Below are 24,618 nucleotides of genomic sequence, written 5' to 3' on the forward strand. Positions count from 1 at the left end.
ACAGGGTTGAAGTAGAATAGAAATGGAGGGGAAGTGTCACTAAACCACTACTGCTACAGATTGAACTGACAATTTACAGCTTTTTCATCAGCACACTTTAGAAACTATATTCATTCATGTTTTGCTCTTTTGCTCTTTGTTTAAGTTTATTTGTTTTCAAGACTGTTCTGTTACTGCGTAGTATTACAACTTTCTCAATATAATATGAATACTTATTTTATTACTAGTACTTAATACCATATAATTATTTTTGGTGTTGGCAAAACCTTTCACTAACTTTTCTAATTGACCATTTTGAACTTTAATTTTATTTTATTAGTTCATTTTTATTGTAGTGTTCAGTCGGTTTACATACAAAATGAAACAAGGGTCTGCTGTTCACAGAACTAATAAACATTTTTTATAATCTTATTCCAGGTTTTACGTTTATGTTGAGTTATGTTGTAGTAATAGAAAATTTACTGTTTAAGTGCATTGTATGTTTACCTAAAAATAGGTTTGAACTTTTCATATGCTTTCACAGCTGTTATACAAAGCCCTAATATAATATCTCTATAGAGCTGTAATACATTAAATTAACTTTTAATAAATAATTTATTTCTACCTCACAACTACATCCTACCGTACAGTTATTATTTATTAATAAATAAAAATATTAATGGATTTCCTAATGAAGGTATTCTGTGGAAAAGAATTTATAGTGTTATAATTTTTTTACTTATGTTGATATTTTCTTCATTCTGTAACAGTATTCGTATTCTATTTAAATTGCGCTACTAAATATTAAAAAATTAAACTCCCTTTTTGAGTTTCATAAGATCCTTACAGATCCATACAGTGTTCAAATTATATCGGCAATACTTAGTCAAGAAATTTGACTGAGCATTGCAGATATAATTCAACATTCAACATATTTGAACATACATAGTTGTATGTTTTAATTTGGTATTTGATGCCAGATTATAAAATCTGGAATCAAATACAATTATTTCCAGAAAATGTATTGTCATTTAAAAAATTAATTTTTTAAACACTGGATTTACTGTTAATTGAAAGATCCTAATAAGCTCATGATGAATTTAACATATTGTGCAGTTATTTGTTGGTTGCCAAAGTCTAAAGTAAATTAAAAATTTTGTTTCTGTTTGGAATTTCTATTCAGAAGAAAATTCTACAATTTTAAATTTTGATTTTGCAAAATCATTATTTTCTTAGGTATGATACTCATTCGTTGTGTGATCATTAACAATTTATATTTTTTCCTAATCTTATATTTTTTAAATTTTGAGAAAATTGTAAAACTTCCTCTTGGTGGTGATGTCTTCAAGGCTTGGAAGTAGTCAGAAAATACTGGTTGTCTGAATAGTGTAGATTTGTGGATTGAACCTAAAATGTAGGTATTTTTTATACGTCTGGGAGGTGGGATAATAAAATAGTGAATTGTTTTTTCCTTAATGCTTTAATAAAATATTTGTAGTTTTCTTTAAATTATCTTTCTGCTTTTTTCTTTGGATATTCTTTCTAGTTATTAAACTAAATTTATTACTGAAGTTTATCTGGAATATTAGTAATGACCCATAGAAGTGGAATAATATACTATCTGTTATCTATGATATTTATGAAACTATTTTAATGTTTCATTATTTTGTTATTTTTATGTCTTATCCAGAGACAATCATTCTAGTTTTTAATATGTAAATTAATTAATATACATATATATCTGCTGAATATATAGCAGTATAGTTTTATGTTAGATGATATTACATAATAACGCTTTATAGCAGTTTATTCTTCATTTAAATTTTTAAACGACGTGTTTGTCTTGAACTGTTAATGTGATAGAGAATTTCTTCACTTGATAACGTTTGAATTATTATTCCTGATTATGATAGTTGTGTGGAGTTCATAAAACAATGTACGTACTCGTGTACCCACCATTATCTTATTGAAAACATTACCATTATGTCATGTGTAGTTCAGTAGTCATTTAATATATAAATTTTTCATCAATTATCATTAAAATTGATAAAGCATTGTAATGTTAGATTTGTTTGGTCTTTTTTTCTGTTTACTCTATGTAATGTATTGTGTTGAAATCATTTGTTTTTCATTATACAATCACTGTAGTTTATGATATATTTGCGTTGAGAAATGTTTTCCTTTTCTCTAACGTTTTAAATATATTATTGTAAGAAAATGCTGTATTAGATAATTCTGTTAAAATGTACATGTTACAATTTCATGCAGTTTTCTCATGAAATTAATTATTTTATATTTGTTTACCCCAATTTAATGTAACATCACAGAACATGTATTGAAGAAACATGAATTTAACAACCAAAAGATGTAGTTTATTTTTTAAAACTCACTGTTCATTATCGACACAATATATTCTTGATTAAAATGGAAGTTTGATAAATTTTGTATGCAACAGCCCTACATGTAAAAAATACAGTACTGTAAACTCTTTATTGTTGTTTTTTATTAAAAAGATTGATACTTGTTAAATTTATTGTATTATTCACATTGTATTTTCTGTTTATAATATTCTGTAATTGAAAACTCTTCTTTAATAGTAATAGTGCTCATTTCTGTTATGTATATGCAGCAAAGCAGTTTTGAACAGTGACAATATTTGTATTAAGTTACCAACATTTTTCAAGTGAAAAGTTTCTCTAAAAAAATTTTGAAAATTAAAAAAAAAAGGTTCATTTTAGTTCTTGATTCTACCATATGTTTAATAATCCTCACAGTGAATAATACAATATTCATTGTATTTTATAGTTATCAGACACCCATTATTTAATTTTTATATCAATGTTAATTATACTTTTATATTTTTCATTTATTTTATATATGTATACAGTTGGTATTTTTTCATATGCATTAGAATTCAGTTAACTGACATTTTTTATTCAAATCAGTCTAGAGTGCTTTATTTACTGTTGCCAGATTATGTAGGTTTTCTTGTTATTTTAATTTAGAATAGTTTAATTTTCTTGTTTTCCTGAAAACATGATGGCAAGTTGTTTTGTTCAGTTTCATCTTTATTTAACTTTAATTTGTCAGATATTGCTGGTGTGTTTTTGTATAAAAAAGAAGTTATTTCAGAACTTAATTTACAAGTTTTTTATAATTGTCTTTTGTTTAAGATATTGAGTTAGTTACCCAGAATGTAATCCATGACATTGTTAAGTCTGGTGTAATTAGGACAAGGCCATCGGATTTAAAAAAAAGCTTGTTTATTGCTATTCTTTATTTTACTGTTTGATATGGTAGGATTATTAATTTCTTTTCTTTTCGTTTGGTTTAGTATCCGACATGTACGAATTTATGAAGTGTGAGTATTTGTATCTTTGGATTTTCCGGGTAGATTTCAGATGGCGCTGGTTTTCATTATCAGTATAATATACTTGATTACATCGATAATAAGAGCAACAGTGTCAGTTGAAGGTTATTGTAAACACTGTATTGCTTGCTATGAATTAATTCATTTCGCGATATGAAGTTTTTTATTATCGACAAATACGACGACTATTGGGGTCAAACGGGGCATCACGAATCTTTGAGCCTCCAGAAAGGATTGAGTGGCAAGGACTTTGAACTCGGCAACGAGCTCCCACGATAAGACGAAACTGTCAGCGCGATAGCGCAGCCATGTTGCATTCTTGAACTGTTTGCCTCTATGATTCTCCTCCGTTCGGCCTAGTAGCTCTGTCGCAGTGCCAGCAGTCTGCAGGAGTTGAAGTTTCAGAACTTAACAAATCTACTTAAAAATTAGATTTCTAATTTATTACGAAAATGATCTTTACGTGAGTACAGTCCTTTCTTTTCTCTTAATGTTTATTATTTAACCTGTATAATTTTGTTGAAATTGTTACGTGCTTGAAGACTATCAATCTACGCTTTCTTGTTTCGTTGCGTCTCGGATTGGATAGGAAAATTTAAACTTTTGCCACCGCTAGACAGCGCACCAGACATTTACCGTGCCGCACGTTTATTTTCAACTTCTTGTACGAACTAAATAAGAACAAGTCTAATTTTGTAAACTGCATCACGGCCAAAAGAAAAAACATCATTTTAATAATACAGTACGTGGAAAATATTTTATTATAATTTTTTTTTTTTTTAATTTATTAGTTTTTTTTACTGAGTCGCGTGTTGTGCTTTACGTAATGCAGTATCTTGTAAATTTCTACCGTTATTAATATTTAAATTAAAAAAAAATAAATTAATAATCTAATATATTTTAATTAGTTTGAAAACCCTCTTGGACTAACTTAATTGTTTTTTAACTTTTAATTTGTATTTGCCTGTGACCATTAAAAAACACAATTTTTTTAAAATAAGTTTTTTGTTATTATTATATTTTTTTTGCAAGTTGATTTAATTCATCATAGAATTATAGAGGCTTGTCTGTGGTAATAGTGGTTGTAGGTATTTTTAGCGTGCGAAAAATTAAAAAACCTGACCGGAATTTGAACTCGGGGCTTCTGAATGAAAAGTTACTATTAAAACTAATCACATTATAAATTCTTGTAATTTTGTTGTATAAAATTAAACAGTATATATAAAAATAGTTAGTAAATATTGAACTTTGATATTTATTCACTTAACTGTTTTTATATTCCTTATTTATTTTACCCATTTTTGGGGCTTATGATATCGTCAACTTTTTTTTATCATAATCCATCAACTTCCGTTTTAGATTGTGGGCAAATCTGAAAAATCTGTAAGCTTTTTTATATTTATATTAATTGGTAAAAATTATCTTCAGTGTTGTAGTATGGGTCAATGTTATATAATTACTGTGAAACTGAGTGAGCTTATAAGTAATGTTGATTGTGAAATAATGGTATCATTAAATAATTTGAAGGTTTTAATTTATTTTAGGAATTATGAGTAATTATTAGGATTTTTTAAAGTACTAGTTTTTGTTTCTTCATAATTTGCTTTATTTTGTAATCAGCAATCAATTTTTAAAAACTGTTTATACTCTATTTCTTGTCATGATTAATTAACGTCATGAAAAAATTTTTATAATTTGTTCATGATCAATTTTTTAGACATAATGTAATTTTGTATTAGTGTGAACTGCATGCTTTGCTAATTTATTATTTCATAAAATAAATAGTGATAAAACATCTATTTTTGTTGTTTTGATTTTGTATTATTTTCCCTATAAATTTTAATTATCCATAACTTAGATTAATGAAAGATTTGTCATTTCTTTTCCTTAACAAACATTTATTTTCTTACAGAAATTAAAGAAGGAAAATGTATGTATATTAAATTCATTTTCTTGATTTAATATTAGAGAGGGCACAGGAGGATGTTATGATTTGTATAGTTTTTGTGTATTGAGATTTTGTTGATTGTACATTATTGATGTTGATTCTTAACTGTTATTTTACTGATGCATTCCATTCATGTTAATCATAAGGCCATTGAACAAAAAATGAGTTTTCCTTTCAATTAATTTTTTTGGTTTGCATTATATAAATTTCTCTGTTTCCTGCTAACATGTCCTTATTTTAATATTATTTTGTTCCTCGTTTTGATTTTGTATAATGAAAATATGTTTTCATGAGCATAGTTTTTATTTAGTTTAAGGTGTGTGTGTGTGTGTGAAATGTAAAAAATACCAGTCCCAGAAAGGAATTGAGAACATTCTCAGATCATTAGGTTGCTTTGCCTGTAAGGTTTCCATTACATATTTAAAAAAAAGTGAATCTTCCCACAAGAGATAGGACACTAAAAAAAATATAGAAGTGCTTCATTTATCATCCAACGAGAATCGCCAATATTCGTTTCAGTTGCATCCCACCAGGCTTTTTTCCACTAAGGATATTGTAGCAGTGAAATTTTTAATACATCTTTATTAATTTATATTGAAAGTAGATGTACCTGATTTATATTACAAAAAAAAAGGCTACCAATTTTTTTTCTAAATTGAAGGAGCTTATTGAAAATTTAAATATGCCCCTGAAACTAGCCAGTCCAAACTAATGAATTATATGTATAGACCTTTTTTTTTTCAATGAAACATTATCTCCAAAATTCTGTTGAAAAGTTAATTTCACTTTGTTTTTATAAAAAATTAGACGTAGATCTTTGATGTTGTTTGCCTCAATTAAATTTGCCCTGCCAGCAGCACTGAAGATATCCAGTTAACTTTATAACAGTTTTCTGTATAAATCCCTGTGATGTTTGAGAAACACTTAAATCTAAATCTGCATAACCTACTTTTATAAATTTAAAGATAGCCTTGAAAAAGGAAACTTTTCAATTATCTACTTTAATATTAAAAATTTTCATAATTTTTATGTCTCATTTTGTTCTAATGACGCCTAATTGTAGTAGATTTTTTGTAATTTTATTTTCCTAATTGTAGTAAACAAGTTTTTATTAAGAATTTTATTTTTTGGACAAGTATTAAGAAAATATTTACATAGCGTACTGTTACTTATTTTTTTTACTGATTAATCATGAGAACTTGCAATCATAAAAGTCTGATACTTTAAAACCATTTTTACAAATTTATTGTTATTTTTATGTCTATCTGTGAAACACAAACATAATTCATTTATTTAATCTTATCAGTAGATTATTATTTATGTTTTATTATGAAATATTCATTAGGATGATACTGTAATGTAGGAAAAGAACTAATTTTTGTCAATGTTCTTAATAAAAAAAAAATACTTCCTTTTTAATGATTTTTTTCTAATCTAAGTTATTACTAATGAAATCAGTCGTTCAGTTAATTGATGTTGTTAAAATGAATGCTATAGATAAAGAAAGACACAAAAAGTAGTTTTAGTTTTACTGATACATCATTAAATCGATTTTTATTATCTGATGGATTAATTTCATTTATTAATTTGGAGTTTTTGTTTGAATAAAAACAACTGTGCAGATAATAAGCTGCATCATGAATTTTATATGTGTATAAACTAATGTAAGCTTGAAAAACTAGCAAGGAATTATTAAATTTTCTTTATTGAAAATATATATTTTAGAATGTAAATTGTATATTGAGACAGGAGAAATTATATTGAGGTCCTAAAATTTTGTGCATACTTTTGCTGAATTATCTTTCATTTCTCTTTTCAGTAAGAAGGAACTGTGGTCCAAATTCTTTCCCATGAATTTTTTTCTATAAAAGGTCATTATTTATTTGCTTTAATTTTATCCCTCATATTTTAAATGTATATTAATGTTTACATACAGAAAACTACTCCTATTACAGTACCTGTTGAGCTTTTTTTTTAATGATGTTTTCTACTAAAATTGTTTTGAAATTTATTTTTGTTATTTTTTTCATTAAAGCCATCTTAAGCAATTAAATGATTAAAAAAATACTTCTCCTTCAGAGCTCTTATTAAAATTTTTTCAAAAAAGTTTTGAATGCTTAAGTTTTTTTTTATGTTTTGGTTTTTTTTTTGCTAAATTGCTTGTCAGGCAAGTAGATGCTGAAGAAATTTGACCAACAAGAATAGGAACATGCATGAATATTTTTAAGTAATCTTAATCTAAATTTCAGTCACAGTTAAAATAAATTATCCTGCTAGTTTCATTGAAATTGATTATAAAACAATTGCTTGATATACTAACAAATATGTAAGTTTAAATAGTATGAGTTTTGTATGAAATAATCAGTAATTATAAATACCAAATGCTTCAGTTTTATTAAAAAAAAAAAAACAAAAAAAAATGGATGTAATGTGCAGTTAGTTGCCTAGTATTTCTTCAGAATTTCTTGAAATTTATCAAAGATATCTTAACTAAAACCTTATGAATGCTTGTCATACAATTCTTGTAATTTTGCTATCCGTTCTTAAAGAAGAAACTAAATTTTGTGTTGATTTTTTCTCATGTATTTTACATTAGATTTTGAAGAAAGTTGTGGTTGAAGAGAATATAAAATATCAACCTCATAATAAATTACTGATGCTACATTGGAATTTTATTGAATTTGAGAAATATATTTTTACCCTTATCATTTGCAGCAGGTGAACTAATTTTATTAACTTAAATTAATGTATTTCTGAATCACGTTTTATTTATGATTCTAAAACCATTTCTTCAGCAGAAACATTTTTATCTTTCCTTATCTCTTTCACTCAGTCATATCATGCGAGAAAAGTTTATATCAGAACTTAATCTAACCGATTCATATGCATCCATGTATTTGAATGTAAATTATTTTAGGATTAAAATTATATTCTAATAGATTTTATAGTTTATTTAATTTTTTTGTTCGTTTGATTTTTCAGGTGCCAAGCATAAAGGATTTAAATAATGCAGATTTATTAAAGGGACCAATTAAAAGAGAATCTTCACAGTCACCAAAGAGTAAAATAATGATGAAGAAACCAAAAACTTTTGCCAATTTTAATTCTAAAGAATTAACAGTTAAATTAGGTGAAAAAGTTATAAATCCAAATGATATGTTACAGCATAAAAATGGTAATGTTTATTTAAAACGTTTAAAGTGCAGAGTTTGCAATTATAGAGCTGCATGGGAAAGTGAAATGGTTAGACATGAAATGAGAGTACACAATTTGGGTGAAAAAAAGAAATTTCCTCCGAGACCAATCCCAAATTTAATTCCTATTCAGAACAAAGGTATTGTAGGCGGTAGTCAGCCTATATTAAAAATTCCCAGCCTGAATGGAGGACCTTCAGAAATAAAACCATGTGTTAAAGAAAGTAGTCCTATGAGCGAAAAAGATCTCAATGATATTTGTGCCAAATCTTGCCAAAATAGTTCATTGAAAGACTTTGCTTCTTTAATCGGTGGTGCTGAAGCATTTAAAACAAAAGAAAATGATGTTTTGTTAGCTGTTAGTAGTGGAAGTTCTGCATTTCCTGTTGAAAAGAAATTTGATAACGATTCATCTTCTTCACCTATACATTTTGGAAAATCAACTGATGTTTTCAAAAAGAAGAATGCTTCATTTTTTGATAAATTAAAAGAAAAGCTAATGACTGGAGTTAACGAGAGTAGTAATTTAGTATGTACTTGGTGCGGTCACGAATCAAAATGTTTATCTGAAGCTAATCGTCATCAGAAATTACATTCTGGTAAAGGAAACGGTAACAGTAATATGTGTAATGGCAATTCTTTAATAAGCGGTGCAGAATTATCTTCTACTAGATGTCAACATTGTAGGCAAAGGTGTAAAACTAGTGCTGATCTTTTTGTTCACCTTCAGTCATGTACTGAAGCGAACAAGAAAACTTCAGAACATTGCCAAGATAAAGATCAACCTAGAATATCTTCAAATATAAAAAATGAAGATGCTCGTAATAAGTTAACATCAGAAATGTCTCTACACGATGATAAAATGGATTTACCTGATGAAACAAAAACATCTTTACCTCATCCGATGGAAAATAAAGTGTTTGTGTGGAATAATCTTCCTGATAGAAGTAATAATAGTAATGAAAATAATGCTACAGTTTTGATTTCTGGAGATTCTTCATCTGCCAATTCTAAAATTACTACGACACCTATGACTAACAGAACTCCACCTCGCAGTGAAAATCATGTGAATAATATTAATGGGATTGAGAGTTCACCAGGGTATGGAACAATTACCAGCAAAAATAAATCTGGATCACAAGGACATAACATACCAACCCCACCCAAAGAAGAAAAGAAAAATGTTGATCATTCACTGAAAAAGGTGAGAAAAACCTGTTGATTTTTAATATTCTTACAATAATGTATAATCTTTCATTTTCGAGTTTTCCATTTCTTTAACTGCGCTTCATAAATAACTTACCATTGTTCATAATGGAATTCTCCAACCATTGTGTTTAGGTGGCACTTTTATGCAGTTTTTTCATACATTACAATAACATTGATATGTGATCATTTTCCTTCATTGTCTCATATACACTAAGTTAAAATTGTAGAAGTAATTGGAGAAGAATGAGTTTAATTTAGATTATTAATATTAAAGTATCACTGTTTTAAAACACAAACTTGCTCATTTGGATGCATGTGGAAGTATGTATTTTATATTAATATATTTGATATTGTGTTGACATTTTCTGTTGCCTCACAGTAAAATCTTTTACATTTCCATGTTGTGATTTGTTTGCAATGTATCATTTGCTGATACTAAGTGATCACAGCACAGTCAGTTTATTATGATGGATCAGTGTTTTCATTTTTCGTGAGCAGAATATATAGATATTTCAAGATGAGCCTGTTCGAAAACTGGATTAATCATTACATAAGAGTCTAATTACCTATCTCTATTTGTTATTCTTTTTGTTTAATTACCATTTCTTTTTAAATTGTCTAAAATTTTATATATTTTTTTCTAATATTACCATTCATTATGCTCATGTCGTCTGTTACAATTAATAATTCTCTCTTTTCATTAAGTCTTTAACATTTCTTTTTCTTCAAAAGCCTAAAATAATTACTTTCATTTGCATATTGATTTTTTTATGAATTTAATTTTTGCCAGTGTGTATTTTTTTTAATAATTTCATTTAGAATAATGATAAAGTAAAGTTTTATTTTTTTCTATAAAAAATACTATTTTCTACAAAGATTTAATTTCAGGAATTAAATTTTGCTGTATTTATTGCTTGATGTTAATATTTCAAAGTAAAGTTTTCTTATGTTTTGTTATATAAACCTTATATTGAGTATAAAGAAACTAGGTGGTATCTGTAAATAAATTAAACATTCATCTTCAAATTTTTATTTGTGCTAAGTATAGAAACTGAAGTATTTAAAAATAAAATATTGAAGTTTTACCCTTGCTACAAGAATGTACAATAATTCAACATACCAAACAATAAATACACATAGATTAAAGAGTATTTTACATTAATGTATGATTCATAATTTAATAGTGAATTACCACTGCTTACTTCAAGTAAAAAAAAAAGTATCTGCCAGCACATTACCTCAGTAATTTTTTCTTAGAAAAGCTCAGTACTTCAAAAAGTCATACTTTATTATGCAATTCATTTATTTGATTTAATTTAATTTTAAAATATTCTATTCTTTGAATATATTTGATATGCATATGTCTATCTATATAAAAGTTATTAGGCCCAAAGCTTGTTTATGAGTATTACCTTGAGCTATATGAGTATCTGTTCTGGTAAGATTTATTACTCTATCATCATACAAATTCTAAACATCCTCAGAAGTATTTACTGCTAGATAATGATTATTGCCATAAAATTTCACTAGTTTGTACAACTAGATTAATTTAGGTTTATCACATTCTAATTAGTAAGCTATTAACCGTTCAGGCACATGTTTTGTATTATTAACAAAATATGCTTAAATACATGTTAATGAATGATGATCATTCAATTTTAATATTTGATTATATTGTTTTCATTTTCAGTTTAATCATTGAAAAAATGCATATTAAAATGAAAAGTTATATTAAGTAGTTTTCACATAAACATTAGATTATATTTAATCTATATTCAACCATAGTAATTACTTGTCATAGTCATTACTTGTAATTTGACATAAACTTTGAGTACATATAAACTTTTTTAAAATTTAAAATTTTTATTTTAATCACTAAACTGATGATTCTGTAAAAATACAACAATTGCATTTTGAAAGTGGTGTGTAATTATCATTAACGCTGTCTTTGTGGTTTATTAAAGATATTTATGTCTATTAATAGTGACAGTGGATTTAATGGGTTTAATATGAATGTATGAACTTCTGGTAAAAATTAAAATGCTATTGTAATTTTTTTTTTTTAAATAACAAAATTTCTATTTGTATTTATTCATCTACTTATGAAAATGTCTCCTGATGTTATCGTCTTATTAGATATTGTTCTAGTTAAGCCCGATTCCTAATGTCGTCCTTTTTATTGTTCATTCAGTTGTACTTATAACTTTTGCTTTCCTGTAATTGTTGGTTTTTTAAATCTGCAGCTGTGATACAGTGTCTGTTTCTGATATAACATTAAGTGACCTTGTCCTAGTCTTCCTGAATGATAACCAGTTTCCTAAAATTATTTAAGCAATCAACTTGTTATGGAATGTCTCTTTAATTTTTTGTTTCGTTGTCCAATAACAACATGATTGTAACCAGACTGTAACCTTTATATGAATTTGTGGTTCATACAATTATCCCACATCTTTAACGTCTTTTAACTTTGAAAACCTATTCATAATCACGTTCAAAAATAGTCAGAATGCTATAATAAATATTTGATAACTATTATGCAGAGAGAAAAAAGTCATAAACAAGTATTTAACATCCTTTTAGAATTTTTATTTAAATAAAGGATTATTGATCACTTTTAAACTGCTTAAAGTAGAGCATTAATTCTGACCAGGTGTTGGTGTAAATGAATCATCCAGAATAAAATAAAAAACTTAGTATAAGATAATACACATCTACTGGTCCTTTTTCTACATCCTTGATTTTTAATTACTTATTTTTCTACATATCAAAACAAATTAAGGATATTTGCATCTAATTGCTGTTATTTCTTCTTTTTTTGCATTAGATATTACTGTTACTCCATTAAAATGTCAGTACATATAATGTAAGTGCTGAAATATTAATAATAATATATTTTCAAAAATAACATTCATCCTGGGTTACAAGGGATGATGGGTCTTCTTCACTGAGCCAATTGTATGGTGCAAATCAGCTACCAGTCCCACTAAAAAGTAGATGATATTTAGCTTAGCAAGTAACGACTTCATTCTGTTCATTGTCTGGATTATGAACTGTATAGTGAGCATCATTATTCTCAAAGAAAGTACCTCTGACTGTTACTGGAACATGTAGTATTAAATAATGAATTAGTATACCTCTTCTGTTTTAAACAGTGCATTATACTTTATTTTTCCTGTTTAGCCTCCGGCAACTACCGTTTAGATAATTCTTCAGAGGATGATTGAGGATGATATGTATGAGTGTAAATGAAGTAATGAAGTGTAGTCTTGTACACTCTCAGTTCGACCATTCCTGAGATGTGTGGTTAATTGAAAACCCAACCACCAAAGAACACCGGTATCCACGATCCAGTATTCAAATCCATGTAAAAATATCTGGCTTTACTAGGACTGGCTTTTATCAAAGTGTAGTGCATTATACTTACACTGCTTCAACTGTTTCAAGGAAACTGGATGATTATTATTGCAATTAAAAATCAATAATGAAGATGCCATAATGACTGACAATAATTTATTGCTCTATGATGCTCGTTTATTAATATAGATTTTGATAATAAAATAGTTCTACCATATAGGTTCTCACTTACACCATATATCTACATTTTCGAAATCAGCTAATTTACGATGAGACGGGTCTTGTGGGGGTTAACTCGTCATCGTAAATCAGCTGATTTCGAACTCGAAAGTTCTAAGATTCACATCCTAGTAAAGGCAGTAACTACTTTTATACGGATTTGAATACTAGATTGTCGTTACCAGTGTTCCTTGGTGGTTGAGATTCAATTAACCACACATCTCAGGAATGGTCAACCTGAGACAGCATACACGGTAGGTCTGAAAAGTTCCCGAACTAAATTTCTGTAGTGGATACAAGTAGCCCCATCTCTCGGACAACAAAGAACTATGTAGTACGATGTCTGACGAGTGCGTGTGTACAGAATTTCATCACGTTTTGTCACTCCAGTCTCGAGTTATATTCGGCCGCGTACTTAGTATTCATGTGACCTTGTGCGAGCAGAATGGAACAGAGAAGCGCGATAAAATTTTGTGTTCGCCTTCAAAAATCTTTTGTTGAAACTTATTCAATGACAAAAGAAGCATTCGGAGATGAAGCCACATCTCGTACTACAACATACACGTGGTGGAAGCTGTTTAAAGACTGTAGAGAGTCGTTGGATGACGACGAACGAAGCGGATGGCCATCAACAGCTGTTCACGACGAAAACGTTGCAAAAGTGCGCGTGCTCCCGCTTGAACAATCTCATCCACACCCTTCGGGCCATAGCAGAAGAGCTAACCATCGGTAAAGAAGCGGTACGTACAATTCTAACAGACAAAATGAACGGCCAAAAGGTGTACTCTCGTTTCGTTCCACAATTCTTGACCGAAGAACAAAAAAAAAAGTCCGTCTTTTTTGCGCTCAAAATTTCGTTGAAACTGCCGACAGCGACCCGAATTTTTTACAACAATTGTAACTGGGGATGAAAGCTGGTGCTTCATGTATGATGCGCAAACGAAGCATCGATGCGTTGCTAGGTTGAGTCCTGGAGCACAAAGACCGGTGAAAGTCAGGAAGCAAAAATCAAGAGTGAAAAAGTTGTTGATTGCATTCTTAAACTCAAATGACCTGATTCATCAAGAATTTGACCCAACTGGTCAAACCGTGAATTTTAAATTTTATTTAGAAGTAATGAAACGCCTGATGCATGTTGCATTCGTCGAAAACGGCCCGAGTACGAGGATACGGGCAATTGGACTGTCTTGCACGACAATGCCCCGGCACACATAACAACAGTTCAACACGTTATTACGCCGAAAATCAAATCACCGTGTTATCCCACCCGTCCTATTCACCCATCCTGGTCCCAGGAGACTATTTTCTGTTCCTGAAACTCAAATTGAAAATAAAAGGCCGCTTTTCGACAACATTTCGGCCATCCAAAGGGCTTGCACCGAGCAGTTGAAGGTGATCCCGCAAAGTGATTTCTCCATAGCATTTAATCGTATCTGCAACGCGTATTGCAGATACGAAAAATTCATTTTTCTTTAAATCTGTAGTTTTATTTAATTTAGTCCAGGAACTTTTTAGACTGTGTAAGGCTACACTTCATTCATATTCATATACATATCATCCTCTGAAGTAATGCCTTACAGTGGTTCCGTAGGCTAAACAGAAAAAGAAAGAAGACTAGATAGGTTATTTTATTCTAAGTGAATAATTAAATATTAGTATTTTCATGGCAACATTAAAATTTCATAATATGAGATAACAGTGATTTGGTAAATCCATTTCTTAATTTTGATAAAAAATGAAGAAAAAGAGAAATTTTTATCTAAAAAAAAATTATAAACATGATTGAGAAAAAATCGACAGTTATTTTTTTGTTTTGGTTTGTTGTCTTATGCATCCCTTCCATTTCATCTGTACAAAGATTTAAACTAATTACTAAAGCATTAGTTTTTAGTTAATTTAAACTATTATACATTTAAAGTGTTTAAGTAGTGTTCATTGCTTGATAACATGATGTTTAGAAGTAATTAGCTGTGTAATGCCCGTTTAAGGCAGTTAGTTCTGAATATAATTACATCCTAAAGATGCTGGAGGATTGTGTACTGTAATTTAAACAGAATTATTCTACCCTTATTTTCAAGTTAATATTTAGAAAAATAGGTTTTCTGAATTAAATATTTGCTACAATAGCTTAGAATCTGCTATTTGCATTTCTTGTGTAATTGTACTGCACCTGTGTAAAATATTTCATTGCTTTTATGTGTCTGTGCAACAGAATAAAGAAATACAATTATTCCTGCTTTATTAACAGTTCTTTTAATTTACATTTACCAAGCAAGTAACAGAAGTGAGTTAAGCCTTTGTATTATAACCTTTGGTTATGTACTGTATGTATACAAGCACTGACGCGTGTGTTTTATTTGTTTATGTGAATAATAGATCCACATGTCACATTTGTTGGGTGTGTTATCAACTTTACTTTTCTTCCATTACTCTTATCATAGCCTTTTCAGGTATAGCTTTGTTTCATTATCAGGCACTTGTTTTTTACTGTACATGTTCTCCCTTTCTTAGTCTCTTCACCTCATTTCATATTTTTTGTTTAGCTTTCCTTTTTTCAAGCCTTTAACTTTGCCATTTTTTTTTTTTTTTCTTTTAATGAATCACATTTGTTGCTAAATTATTCTTCATGAAATTTATCGTGAATGAGTTTTTTTATCCATAATGGAATTAAATTGTTTTATTTTAAATATGTTTCTGCTGAAGCTTTTAATGATCAAAAAGTACTGATTAAACATTTTTTTTGTTTAATATTTATTTTAATTTTTTCCTCTATCAGATGTTTCTCTTCCATTAGATATTTAATTTTCTTTTGTTGCAATGAATGTTTTTTTGTACCACAGATTCTTTAGCAAGAATTGTTAGTACCATGAGTAATATACTGGTTTTGCGGATATGTAACACTGAAATCGATAAAAATATGATTTTCATTCTTTCATATATTTTAAAAACTGACTGTAATACTCTTTAAGTTGAGCTGAAAGTTATAAAAGTTTTTCATGTTTCAACTATATTCATTCCAAGTTAAGCTTCTTCAGAGACTGGCATTGGGAGTATTGAATATTGTGATGTCATTTTGGTGTGAGTTGTATGAAAAGTGTGAAAGATTTTAATCAATTTCTTCATTCAGAATGTTGTTTTGCATGATTTATTATGTCATAAACAAAATAGATTTTTCATAAGCCAATTCAACAGAAAGTATCACATCCAAATGGCATTACAACTTCTAGCGCTCCAAGCAACTCACTCGGAAGAAGATTAAGTTATAATGAAAAGCAGCTGATACAGAAACAGTTATTAGATTTTCTCATTCTAAAATAAATTGCTGTTGTCAAACTCAACCAATTTTTTAAATATGTTATACCGTGGGAATCAAGTACAAAAATACTTAACTGCATTGGATATCAATTGATCAAGCAGAGTAGTAGAAGTAATCGCCTGTGTTCCAAGAAAATGAATATGGTGTATATAAAATTATTTTTTTTGCATCTTTTAATGTATTGAAATTTTATTTTTCTACTTCTCTCATAATTTATCTTTAAAAATATAATTTAGGGTTGTAGTGTTTTCATTTTATTTAAACTGTATGATTTCCACTGTTTTGTCTCTTTTTTTCTAGGACCTTCAAATTTTGACATTAGACTGCTCTTCAGTCAGTCATGTATTAAATCCATAAAATTATCCCTTTCATATTACAGCTTAAATAGTACTTTTGTATTAATTTGTATATTGTGCAGTTTTTTTTTTTGCTGTTGTTTCTTCTATACATCAAATTTGCTGCTCTGTTAAATACATGGTGTAACTATTTGTAAAAAATTTATATCGGTTATTATCTGTATAAATCTTTAATTACTTGAGTGGATGGTAATTTCTTTACATAGATCAACAAGTAAACTTTTGTAAAGTAGTATTATGTGGTAATTAACTAGGCTTACCATACATCTGGGATTAGCCCGGACAGTCCTGATTTTTTAGTGCTGTCCGGGGTTGCAAAAATGTCCAGGGTTTGAAAATTTTTATGACTGGCGAGGATTTTTTAAAAATTTTAGACCTATATGTTTGACATTGCGTTTTTAACCATTCACTTACAGCTGTGCATCTCGATTTTGACAGAGGCGTGGCTACCAGTCTTGCCACAACTTTTTACTTAGTCATTTGGAAACACAACAGGGACAATGTGTTATGTTGTTTTCTTTGGTGAAGTAACTTATCTACACGTTTTTGATCATTTTATCTCTTATTTGTTTTTTGTCTCATTGTTTAGCAATGAGCAAAAGAAAATGTGTGTTTAATGTTAATCTGCAACAGGAATATCAATTTTTGAAATTGTGCAATGACAGAAACAATGAGTGTGTTTATTGCACACTATATACCAAAGAATTTTCTGTTGCATATAAAGGAAAGGGTGATATTGAAAACCACATGAAAACAGCTAAACATAGGAGTGGTATTAATGCTACTGCTTTAGCAAACATAATGGATTTTTTTAAAGCCAAAGATGGAAATAACAGTAACAGTGATCTGGAGTGTGTGCTGCTAAAGAAGCTACATTTTCATACTGCACTGCTAGACATGAACTCAGTATCAAAACATCAGACTGAATATCTAAACTGGTTAAAAATTTATATGACCCAAAATTTTCATCTGCTTGAACCAAAACCAAGACAGTTGTTAACGTTATTTTGCCATTTATATTTGATAATGTGTTGCGTTCTGTGGAAAACATTAATTATGTAACAGTAACAACGGATAGCTCAAACCGAAGTGAAGTAAAACTTGCTCCGATTGTTGTAAGATATTTTAGTCTGGAGAAGAGAATTGAAGTTAGATTTTTAAATTTTGATGAAGTGTCTGGTGAAACTGCTCAAATTTTGACTCTGTATCTTTTGCAGTGTGTGAAAAAATACAAACTTGAAGAAGAATTGGTTTGTTATACTGCTGATAAACTAACAGTAATTTTGGTGGTGTGAAGAGAAAGGGGAATGAAAATGTGTTCAGAAAAGTCCAAAGTGATTTAGATGGACCTATTTTAGGAATTGGTTGTTCAGTCCACATCAATTCAATACAAATCAGCATGTGATTCTGTATCCCTGGACATAGAAGTTATTGTTATAAAAATGTATAATATTTTCACATATATACAGTAAGAATAACAAAACTTAAAAGAGTTCTGTGAATTTAAGGAAACAGATTACAGAAAAACTATTATTTCACAGCCGCACAAGGTTCCTTAGTTTGTTACCTCCAATAGAAAGAATTCTTTTCATTTTTGGTAGCCTAAAATCTTACTTATTATCTTGTGACAAATGCCCAAAATTATTGTTTGATTTTTTGAAAACCTAGAAAGTGTTTTTGAAATTTTTATATGGTACTCTACAGTTATTTAATAATGAAGTTCTGAAATTGGAAGCTAATTCTATCCCAATAACAGAAGCATTTCAGACATATTCTGAATTAATTTGTCAACTTCAGGAAAGAAAAACCCACAAATTTATACCATCTTCTGCCAAAGAATTGCTATGCACTGTAAAAAAAAATAGTGATGTTCAGGAACAAAAATTCTTCTCAAGCGTAGACAATTTTTATAATAGAGTTGCAGAGAACCAGTTTTGAAAAAGTTAGTAAGTTTCAGCGGATAAATTTTGTGAACTGTAATTGCCTGCTCTCATTCATTTAGAAGAGAGTACAGAAGTTGTTAATGAATTATAAAAGATTGCATAAATATTGATGACCTATTTGATGAACGTACATTTTTGAACCAGGTAATTCAAAACCAAAGGGTATGTTGCAGTTCAGGTTCTGAAAAAGTACCAGATACTATTGAAGAGAAGTGGAAAGCAATTTTTAAGGTGTTTCAAAAGACTGATATTTCATGTTGCAATATTTCTAAAATGGTTGAGTTTGCGATGTCTTTGCCTGGTACATCTGGTTCAGTTGAGAGAGTTTTTTCAATTATGGGGAACATTTGGTCTGCAGAAAGGGGTAGACTTTCAGTATTTACTGTTAAACATCGGCTAAATGTTAAAATTAATTCAGAACTTTCTTGTTGTGAATTTTATGGTGTAATTAAAACAAACAAACCATTTTAGAAAAAAGTCATTTCTAGTGGAAAATACAACTGAATAAATAAAGTTTAATGTTTCAGTAAACTGTTAAGACTTTAAGTAATTTCAGAAATATGTCCTGGGTTGGACCCAAAAAAATATGGTAAGCCTATCATTAACTGCAAAGTAATTATACCAAAAGAATTCAAACTTCATCAGATGATGTTTAATTTTTGTGATCTATAGACAAACTGGTTTATTTAACCTAGCTTCAACCATCGGTATTCTATTTATACTCTGTTCCCTTTTAATATTCAATTTGAAAATAATTTTTAAGGTTACTTTGTGAAATTATGGTTTCTGAGCAGGATTTTAATTTTCTAAACATTTTAATTGTTTAAAAAAAATTCTGGAATCCTTTTTTTTATTTTTAAAATTCTATATAATGTAATTTAATTTAAAATATATAAAGATTTGTTTAAATACAGTAAACATAACCATTAGCTAAAATTGTGCTGCACATTACTTCTTTTATATTTTTACTTCAATAAAGAATCTAAGAGTAAATAATTGAAAGAATGTAAATACTAATAAATTCATTCAATATTTTATGAATGTTATCTTCCTTAATATAATGAACGATAATATTAAACATTTTATTTTTTTATGTTTGCTAAGAAAAAAATATTAATAATGAAATATAATAATGTCATTACAGTAATTCTTAAACATATATTATTTTTAAAACATCATCAATATTCTTGTAATTATGTTTGCTCTTAATTAGTTTGTAAATATAAGATAATAATAACAATTTTAAATAGTTTCTTAATATTGTCATAGATTCAATAATTAGTGAGGACAGTCGAGTGTAAATAATAACATATTAGTGTTATTAATGATCATACTTTTAAAAATGATAAGAAATATTATCAACTTCATTTCAATAAGATATGTGATGTTATGTTGTTTGTCTTGGTTTATTATCCTTTTATTTGGTCAGGTGACAAATTGTTAATTAATATTTGTTATTTTAATGGATTAGTAATATTTAATAATATTAAAAAGAAGAGATCTATATCTTATGTAAGAAAAAATGTTATCTTTTTTATATCTGTAAAATTACATTACGTTATGTACATTTAAGAAAAGTTAGCTGTTATATAATTTATTTGGGATTTGTATTATTCAAATTATGTTATTGTTGTCACAAAGAAAAGTTGCATAAGAGTGGGTCTAGGAAAGTGAATAATCTGTATATCTCTTACTTTCACAATCTGTTTTTAAAACAATGACTCATATGAGTATGTTGTATAGATGAGCAAACAATGATCTTGCTCAAAACTATCAATCAGATGTTAAACAGATTAATAAACTGTTCTGTATAAGTGTACTATTTGCTGATACACATTAGCTTCCCCATAAATAACCCTCCTACAGTCAGTGAATTTTTTCTTGGCACAAACATAATAACGAAGATTTGATCATTAGATTTTATGTTTTATAACTTGAATGAAAGGAGACAGTTATTTTAAAAAATACCGAAGTACAAAATTAATCTGAATTTTTTTTAGGAAATATCTACTCTTTTCAAATTTCTACCTGAAAAAAAAGAAAATAGTTTAATCACCAATATATCCTTTACTGTTGTTTTGAATTATTTTTAAAAAAATTGATTAATTTCAACTATATTAATTAATTTTTAAAAATATATATTTTGGGTCTACTTGTTAAGCTTCTAGTAGCCCTACTTTATCTTTTGTAGACAGAGAACCATTAGGGAGGACTCTCAGCTCTGTGATATATAATATTCCTTAGTGTACATGTGCATTTTTTCAACCTTTTCAATTGAGTCATTAACTATCTGAAAACCACTGGTGCGTGACTGTCTAATATAATCCCACCACGTTTTTGCTTTGTGCATAGTAACTGCAACTTGTGTTGCTACAATGACAGAATCTTGTTTTTTGTTTTGTACTCATAAACCAAAGACTCATTAATAAGTATTTCAGTTGCCAAGAAGTTAAGATTATCATTGGTATACTTGGTATGTCCTTTATATCATGGTAGATTGTAACAGAGATGAGTATTAAATTGACATAGCTTTTCAACAGTTTTACAATGAGAATCATATCTGATGAAGCAGTAATCACCGCAGAATTACTTGTGAAGAAAATAATTTAAAAAATTGTGTATACATTTCGGTTCAGTAATTATTGTTCTGTTGCTTGGATGTAGGTCAATTGATTTCTTATTCCTCAGTTTTTGTGGGTTTTTATACCTATGATTTCTTTTTTTTGTAATGTTTGAGAAGTGTAGGAGTGAAGCAAAACTAAACATTTCATTTCACAAAATTACTCAATATACATATTACCAAGATCAATATGAATACAGATCTAAGTAATACTTTATAGCTCAACATTTTTTTATTGATAGTCAATACATATTGACTTTTATATTATAATATAGTAATAATTAAAACCTAATTTATATAAGAGGATCTAATCAAAGGAAAAATTCACTTACAGATTTGTGTACAAACGTTTTAACCAATATGTTATATTTAACATTCAACTTGTACACTTTTTTAACTTGTAGGATTTCTCTCTGAATTGTCATTTTACTTTTGTTTATTTTTTTCAAATCATAGTGGTTCTAGAAGTCCAAACTACCTACAAATAATGATCATCCTTTCTGTTGTAAACTAATTACTTATGCTAATTTTGAATAAAATTACACAATACGCACAGCAACAAGGAAAGAACTACTACCAACTGAAATATCTCCAGCAGTGCTGATAACAAAATATTGAACTTAAAAAAGTCAGTATAAATGAAACGACTCACTTTCTAATATATCCAATGTAAAAAGTAATTAAATTTGGAAAACAAAACATTAGATGAACTGTCACAACAAAGTTAAATGTATTATTTGCTGGTAATTGATGCTACCACTCTTCTGTGGGAGAGTGGTAATGTTTCTGCATTTTATAAAAATGTTACTAGGTTCAGGATTCAAATCTCAGTCAGGCTATTCATTATTCATATGCTACAAAAATTCATTTTTATTCTAATCTCAAAAGAAATTGTGACTTGTCATTATGTATAAGCTTTTAATTACTTGAAAAGTAAATAATTCTAAACAGATTTCCTCGCTTCAAAATGGTTACAGTTAACCACATTAGCTACAATTGCACTGACAAAAGGGATCCAAAAAGATTTTCTACAAGCATGTTTCCAACTTTGTGGAAATTGAGTCGTTTTATTTACTTACATTTATTATGTGTAATTGAATTTATTTACTGAATAATAGCCCTGACAAATTGTGTAGCGTAAACTTATGATGTTAGACATCATTTTGTCCTAACATCTTATAGTGTTTATTTATTTTCAGGATACATAATGCACACATGTTTACATATAATATCACAAGCTTATGTCATGACATAAGTCTCAAATAGTTTCAATCAAGCTTGTGCATGATTATAAATAGTCTAGCTAAGTGATATTACAGTTTATTATTGTTCCAATACATTGATTAAAATATCATGCAATCAGTTTCTGAATAAGAGAAGAAATAGAAAATTAACATTTCTACTTGGTGTCTTCAAGGTAAAATCAGCATACCTAGTATTTTGTCCAGATAGGTATTGTATTTTCACTTCTTTGTTGTCAATGTTCTGACTAGTTTTACAATTCTTTTTATTTTTTCAAGCTTTAAACATTAATGCTTGTCTCTAAAACAAACCATTTGGTTGTTTTATGGGTATTTTACTGACAAGTGAACAATTTAAACTCAAATCTTTTACCGTCTATTCAGTACCAACTTTTATATAACTTTAATCTGTAATCGGAGATCTGTTAGGGTAATACTGTACCTTTATTCTAGATGAATTAGAAATTCTAGCTTTTTAATTTTCCTTTTTTTATATATATTTGTTTTATTATAATTAATTTGTTATATATTTAATGTTTTAAGCATAGTAATTAGTTATGATAATATTGTAATCTGTTGCGATACTGATCTTTTTGTTTAACTATTTATTATTATTATTAATTTAGCATTCTGATGATAAAAAATTACTCGCATAATAAACATAAAGAAATGTAATAGGTACAGTAACACTCATTGTAATTTGATATTGTTAGGAAGGTGGAAAAAAAAACATAGGCGTATTTTGAATATTGCTATCAATTACAGCAATAGCAGCTTCTTGCAACTTAGTAAATGGTGCGTGATTCTTACAGAAGAGTTGGCATTTTTCAATCAGAATTGTTTCCAGTAATCAGTATCTTATTTTAATCAACCTTTTATGAATATTTTTTATGGTGTAAATTTGAAAATAAAAGTTTTCTGTATGTAAATTATTTCTTCTTACTGGTATATTACTTATTATTTCATATTACTGATGTGTGTGTATATATATGTACAGACACATTTTTTGGCCACCATCAAAAAATTTAGATTTTATTATTTATCTATATTTTTTGAATACATCATTAAAATTATTTAAATATGTTGTCATTGAACTTCTCTTTTAACATTTGTTGTTACTGATTCTTTAATGACAAATTTACATTATAGTAGAAATTGAATATTGATTATTAAATTAACTCATACCTTGTTCTTAAATAATAAATGTTAATTAAATTTAATTGTTGAGTGCTCATTTTTATAATTTAATTTTCAGTGTACATCAACAAGTATGTATAGATGAATAATAAATAATTTTCTGATGAAATTAATTAGAATTTAAGTGCCAATAATTTTCTTCATACTGACTATGACATGAAGTTAAGGAAATATTGTTTTAGATTGTTTAGAGATTTATTGGATTAATTTTAATTATTTTATGCATTATAATTTTGTATAATGTATTCACTCTTTGAGTTTCTATAAATGTAATCTAGCAGTAAAATCAGTCCACCTATTTTCTAAAGATTCAAGTATATTTTATAGAAATACAGCACAAAATATTGAAGATTTAAAGTATTTTTTAAGAGATGTATCAAATGAGAAATTTTTAAGGTTCTTAAAAAATGACAACCAATCATGAGGACAGCACATACTTTACTTTTCTTAAATTAGAAAACTATAAAGTAAATAAAATATATTTAGGTAACTTAAAATATGTAATTTTTCACTTTATTTTCCCTCTGCCAAGTAACTTTTGTAAATTAGTGAATTTATGTTACATATTAACTAAAACATTCTTGTATTGGATTTGGTAATAGAATGCCTAGCTGTGTCCATTAGGCACCTTGGCCACAAGTTGGAGCTTTTGTGTATTATGGCCCCAGATAG

At 28.1% G+C, this 24,618-nt stretch overlaps 1 protein-coding gene across 3 annotated transcripts in view; it reads left to right on the top strand.

Moving 5' to 3' along the window:
* Positions 1 to 24,618, top strand: part of LOC142320558 (uncharacterized) — a 135,487-nt gene that overhangs the window by 87,898 nt on the left and 22,971 nt on the right. Inside the window, exons 1-2 of one of the 3 annotated variants that reach the window (XM_075358474.1) lie at positions 3,470 to 3,812; positions 8,280 to 9,695. In XM_075358474.1, the coding sequence (XP_075214589.1) occupies positions 8,367 to 9,695 (1,329 nt within the window). In that variant the 5' untranslated portion in view covers positions 3,470 to 3,812; positions 8,280 to 8,366. Of the gene's footprint in view, positions 1 to 3,469; positions 3,813 to 3,979; positions 4,092 to 8,279; positions 9,696 to 24,618 lie in introns of those variants that run through there. The other 2 variants (XM_075358476.1, XM_075358473.1) reach the window with 2 other exon arrangements.

The sequence above is a fragment of the Lycorma delicatula genome, chromosome 2 (assembly GCF_047948215.1).
Source record: "Lycorma delicatula isolate Av1 chromosome 2, ASM4794821v1, whole genome shotgun sequence".
Lineage (NCBI taxonomy): Eukaryota > Metazoa > Arthropoda > Insecta > Hemiptera > Fulgoridae > Lycorma > Lycorma delicatula.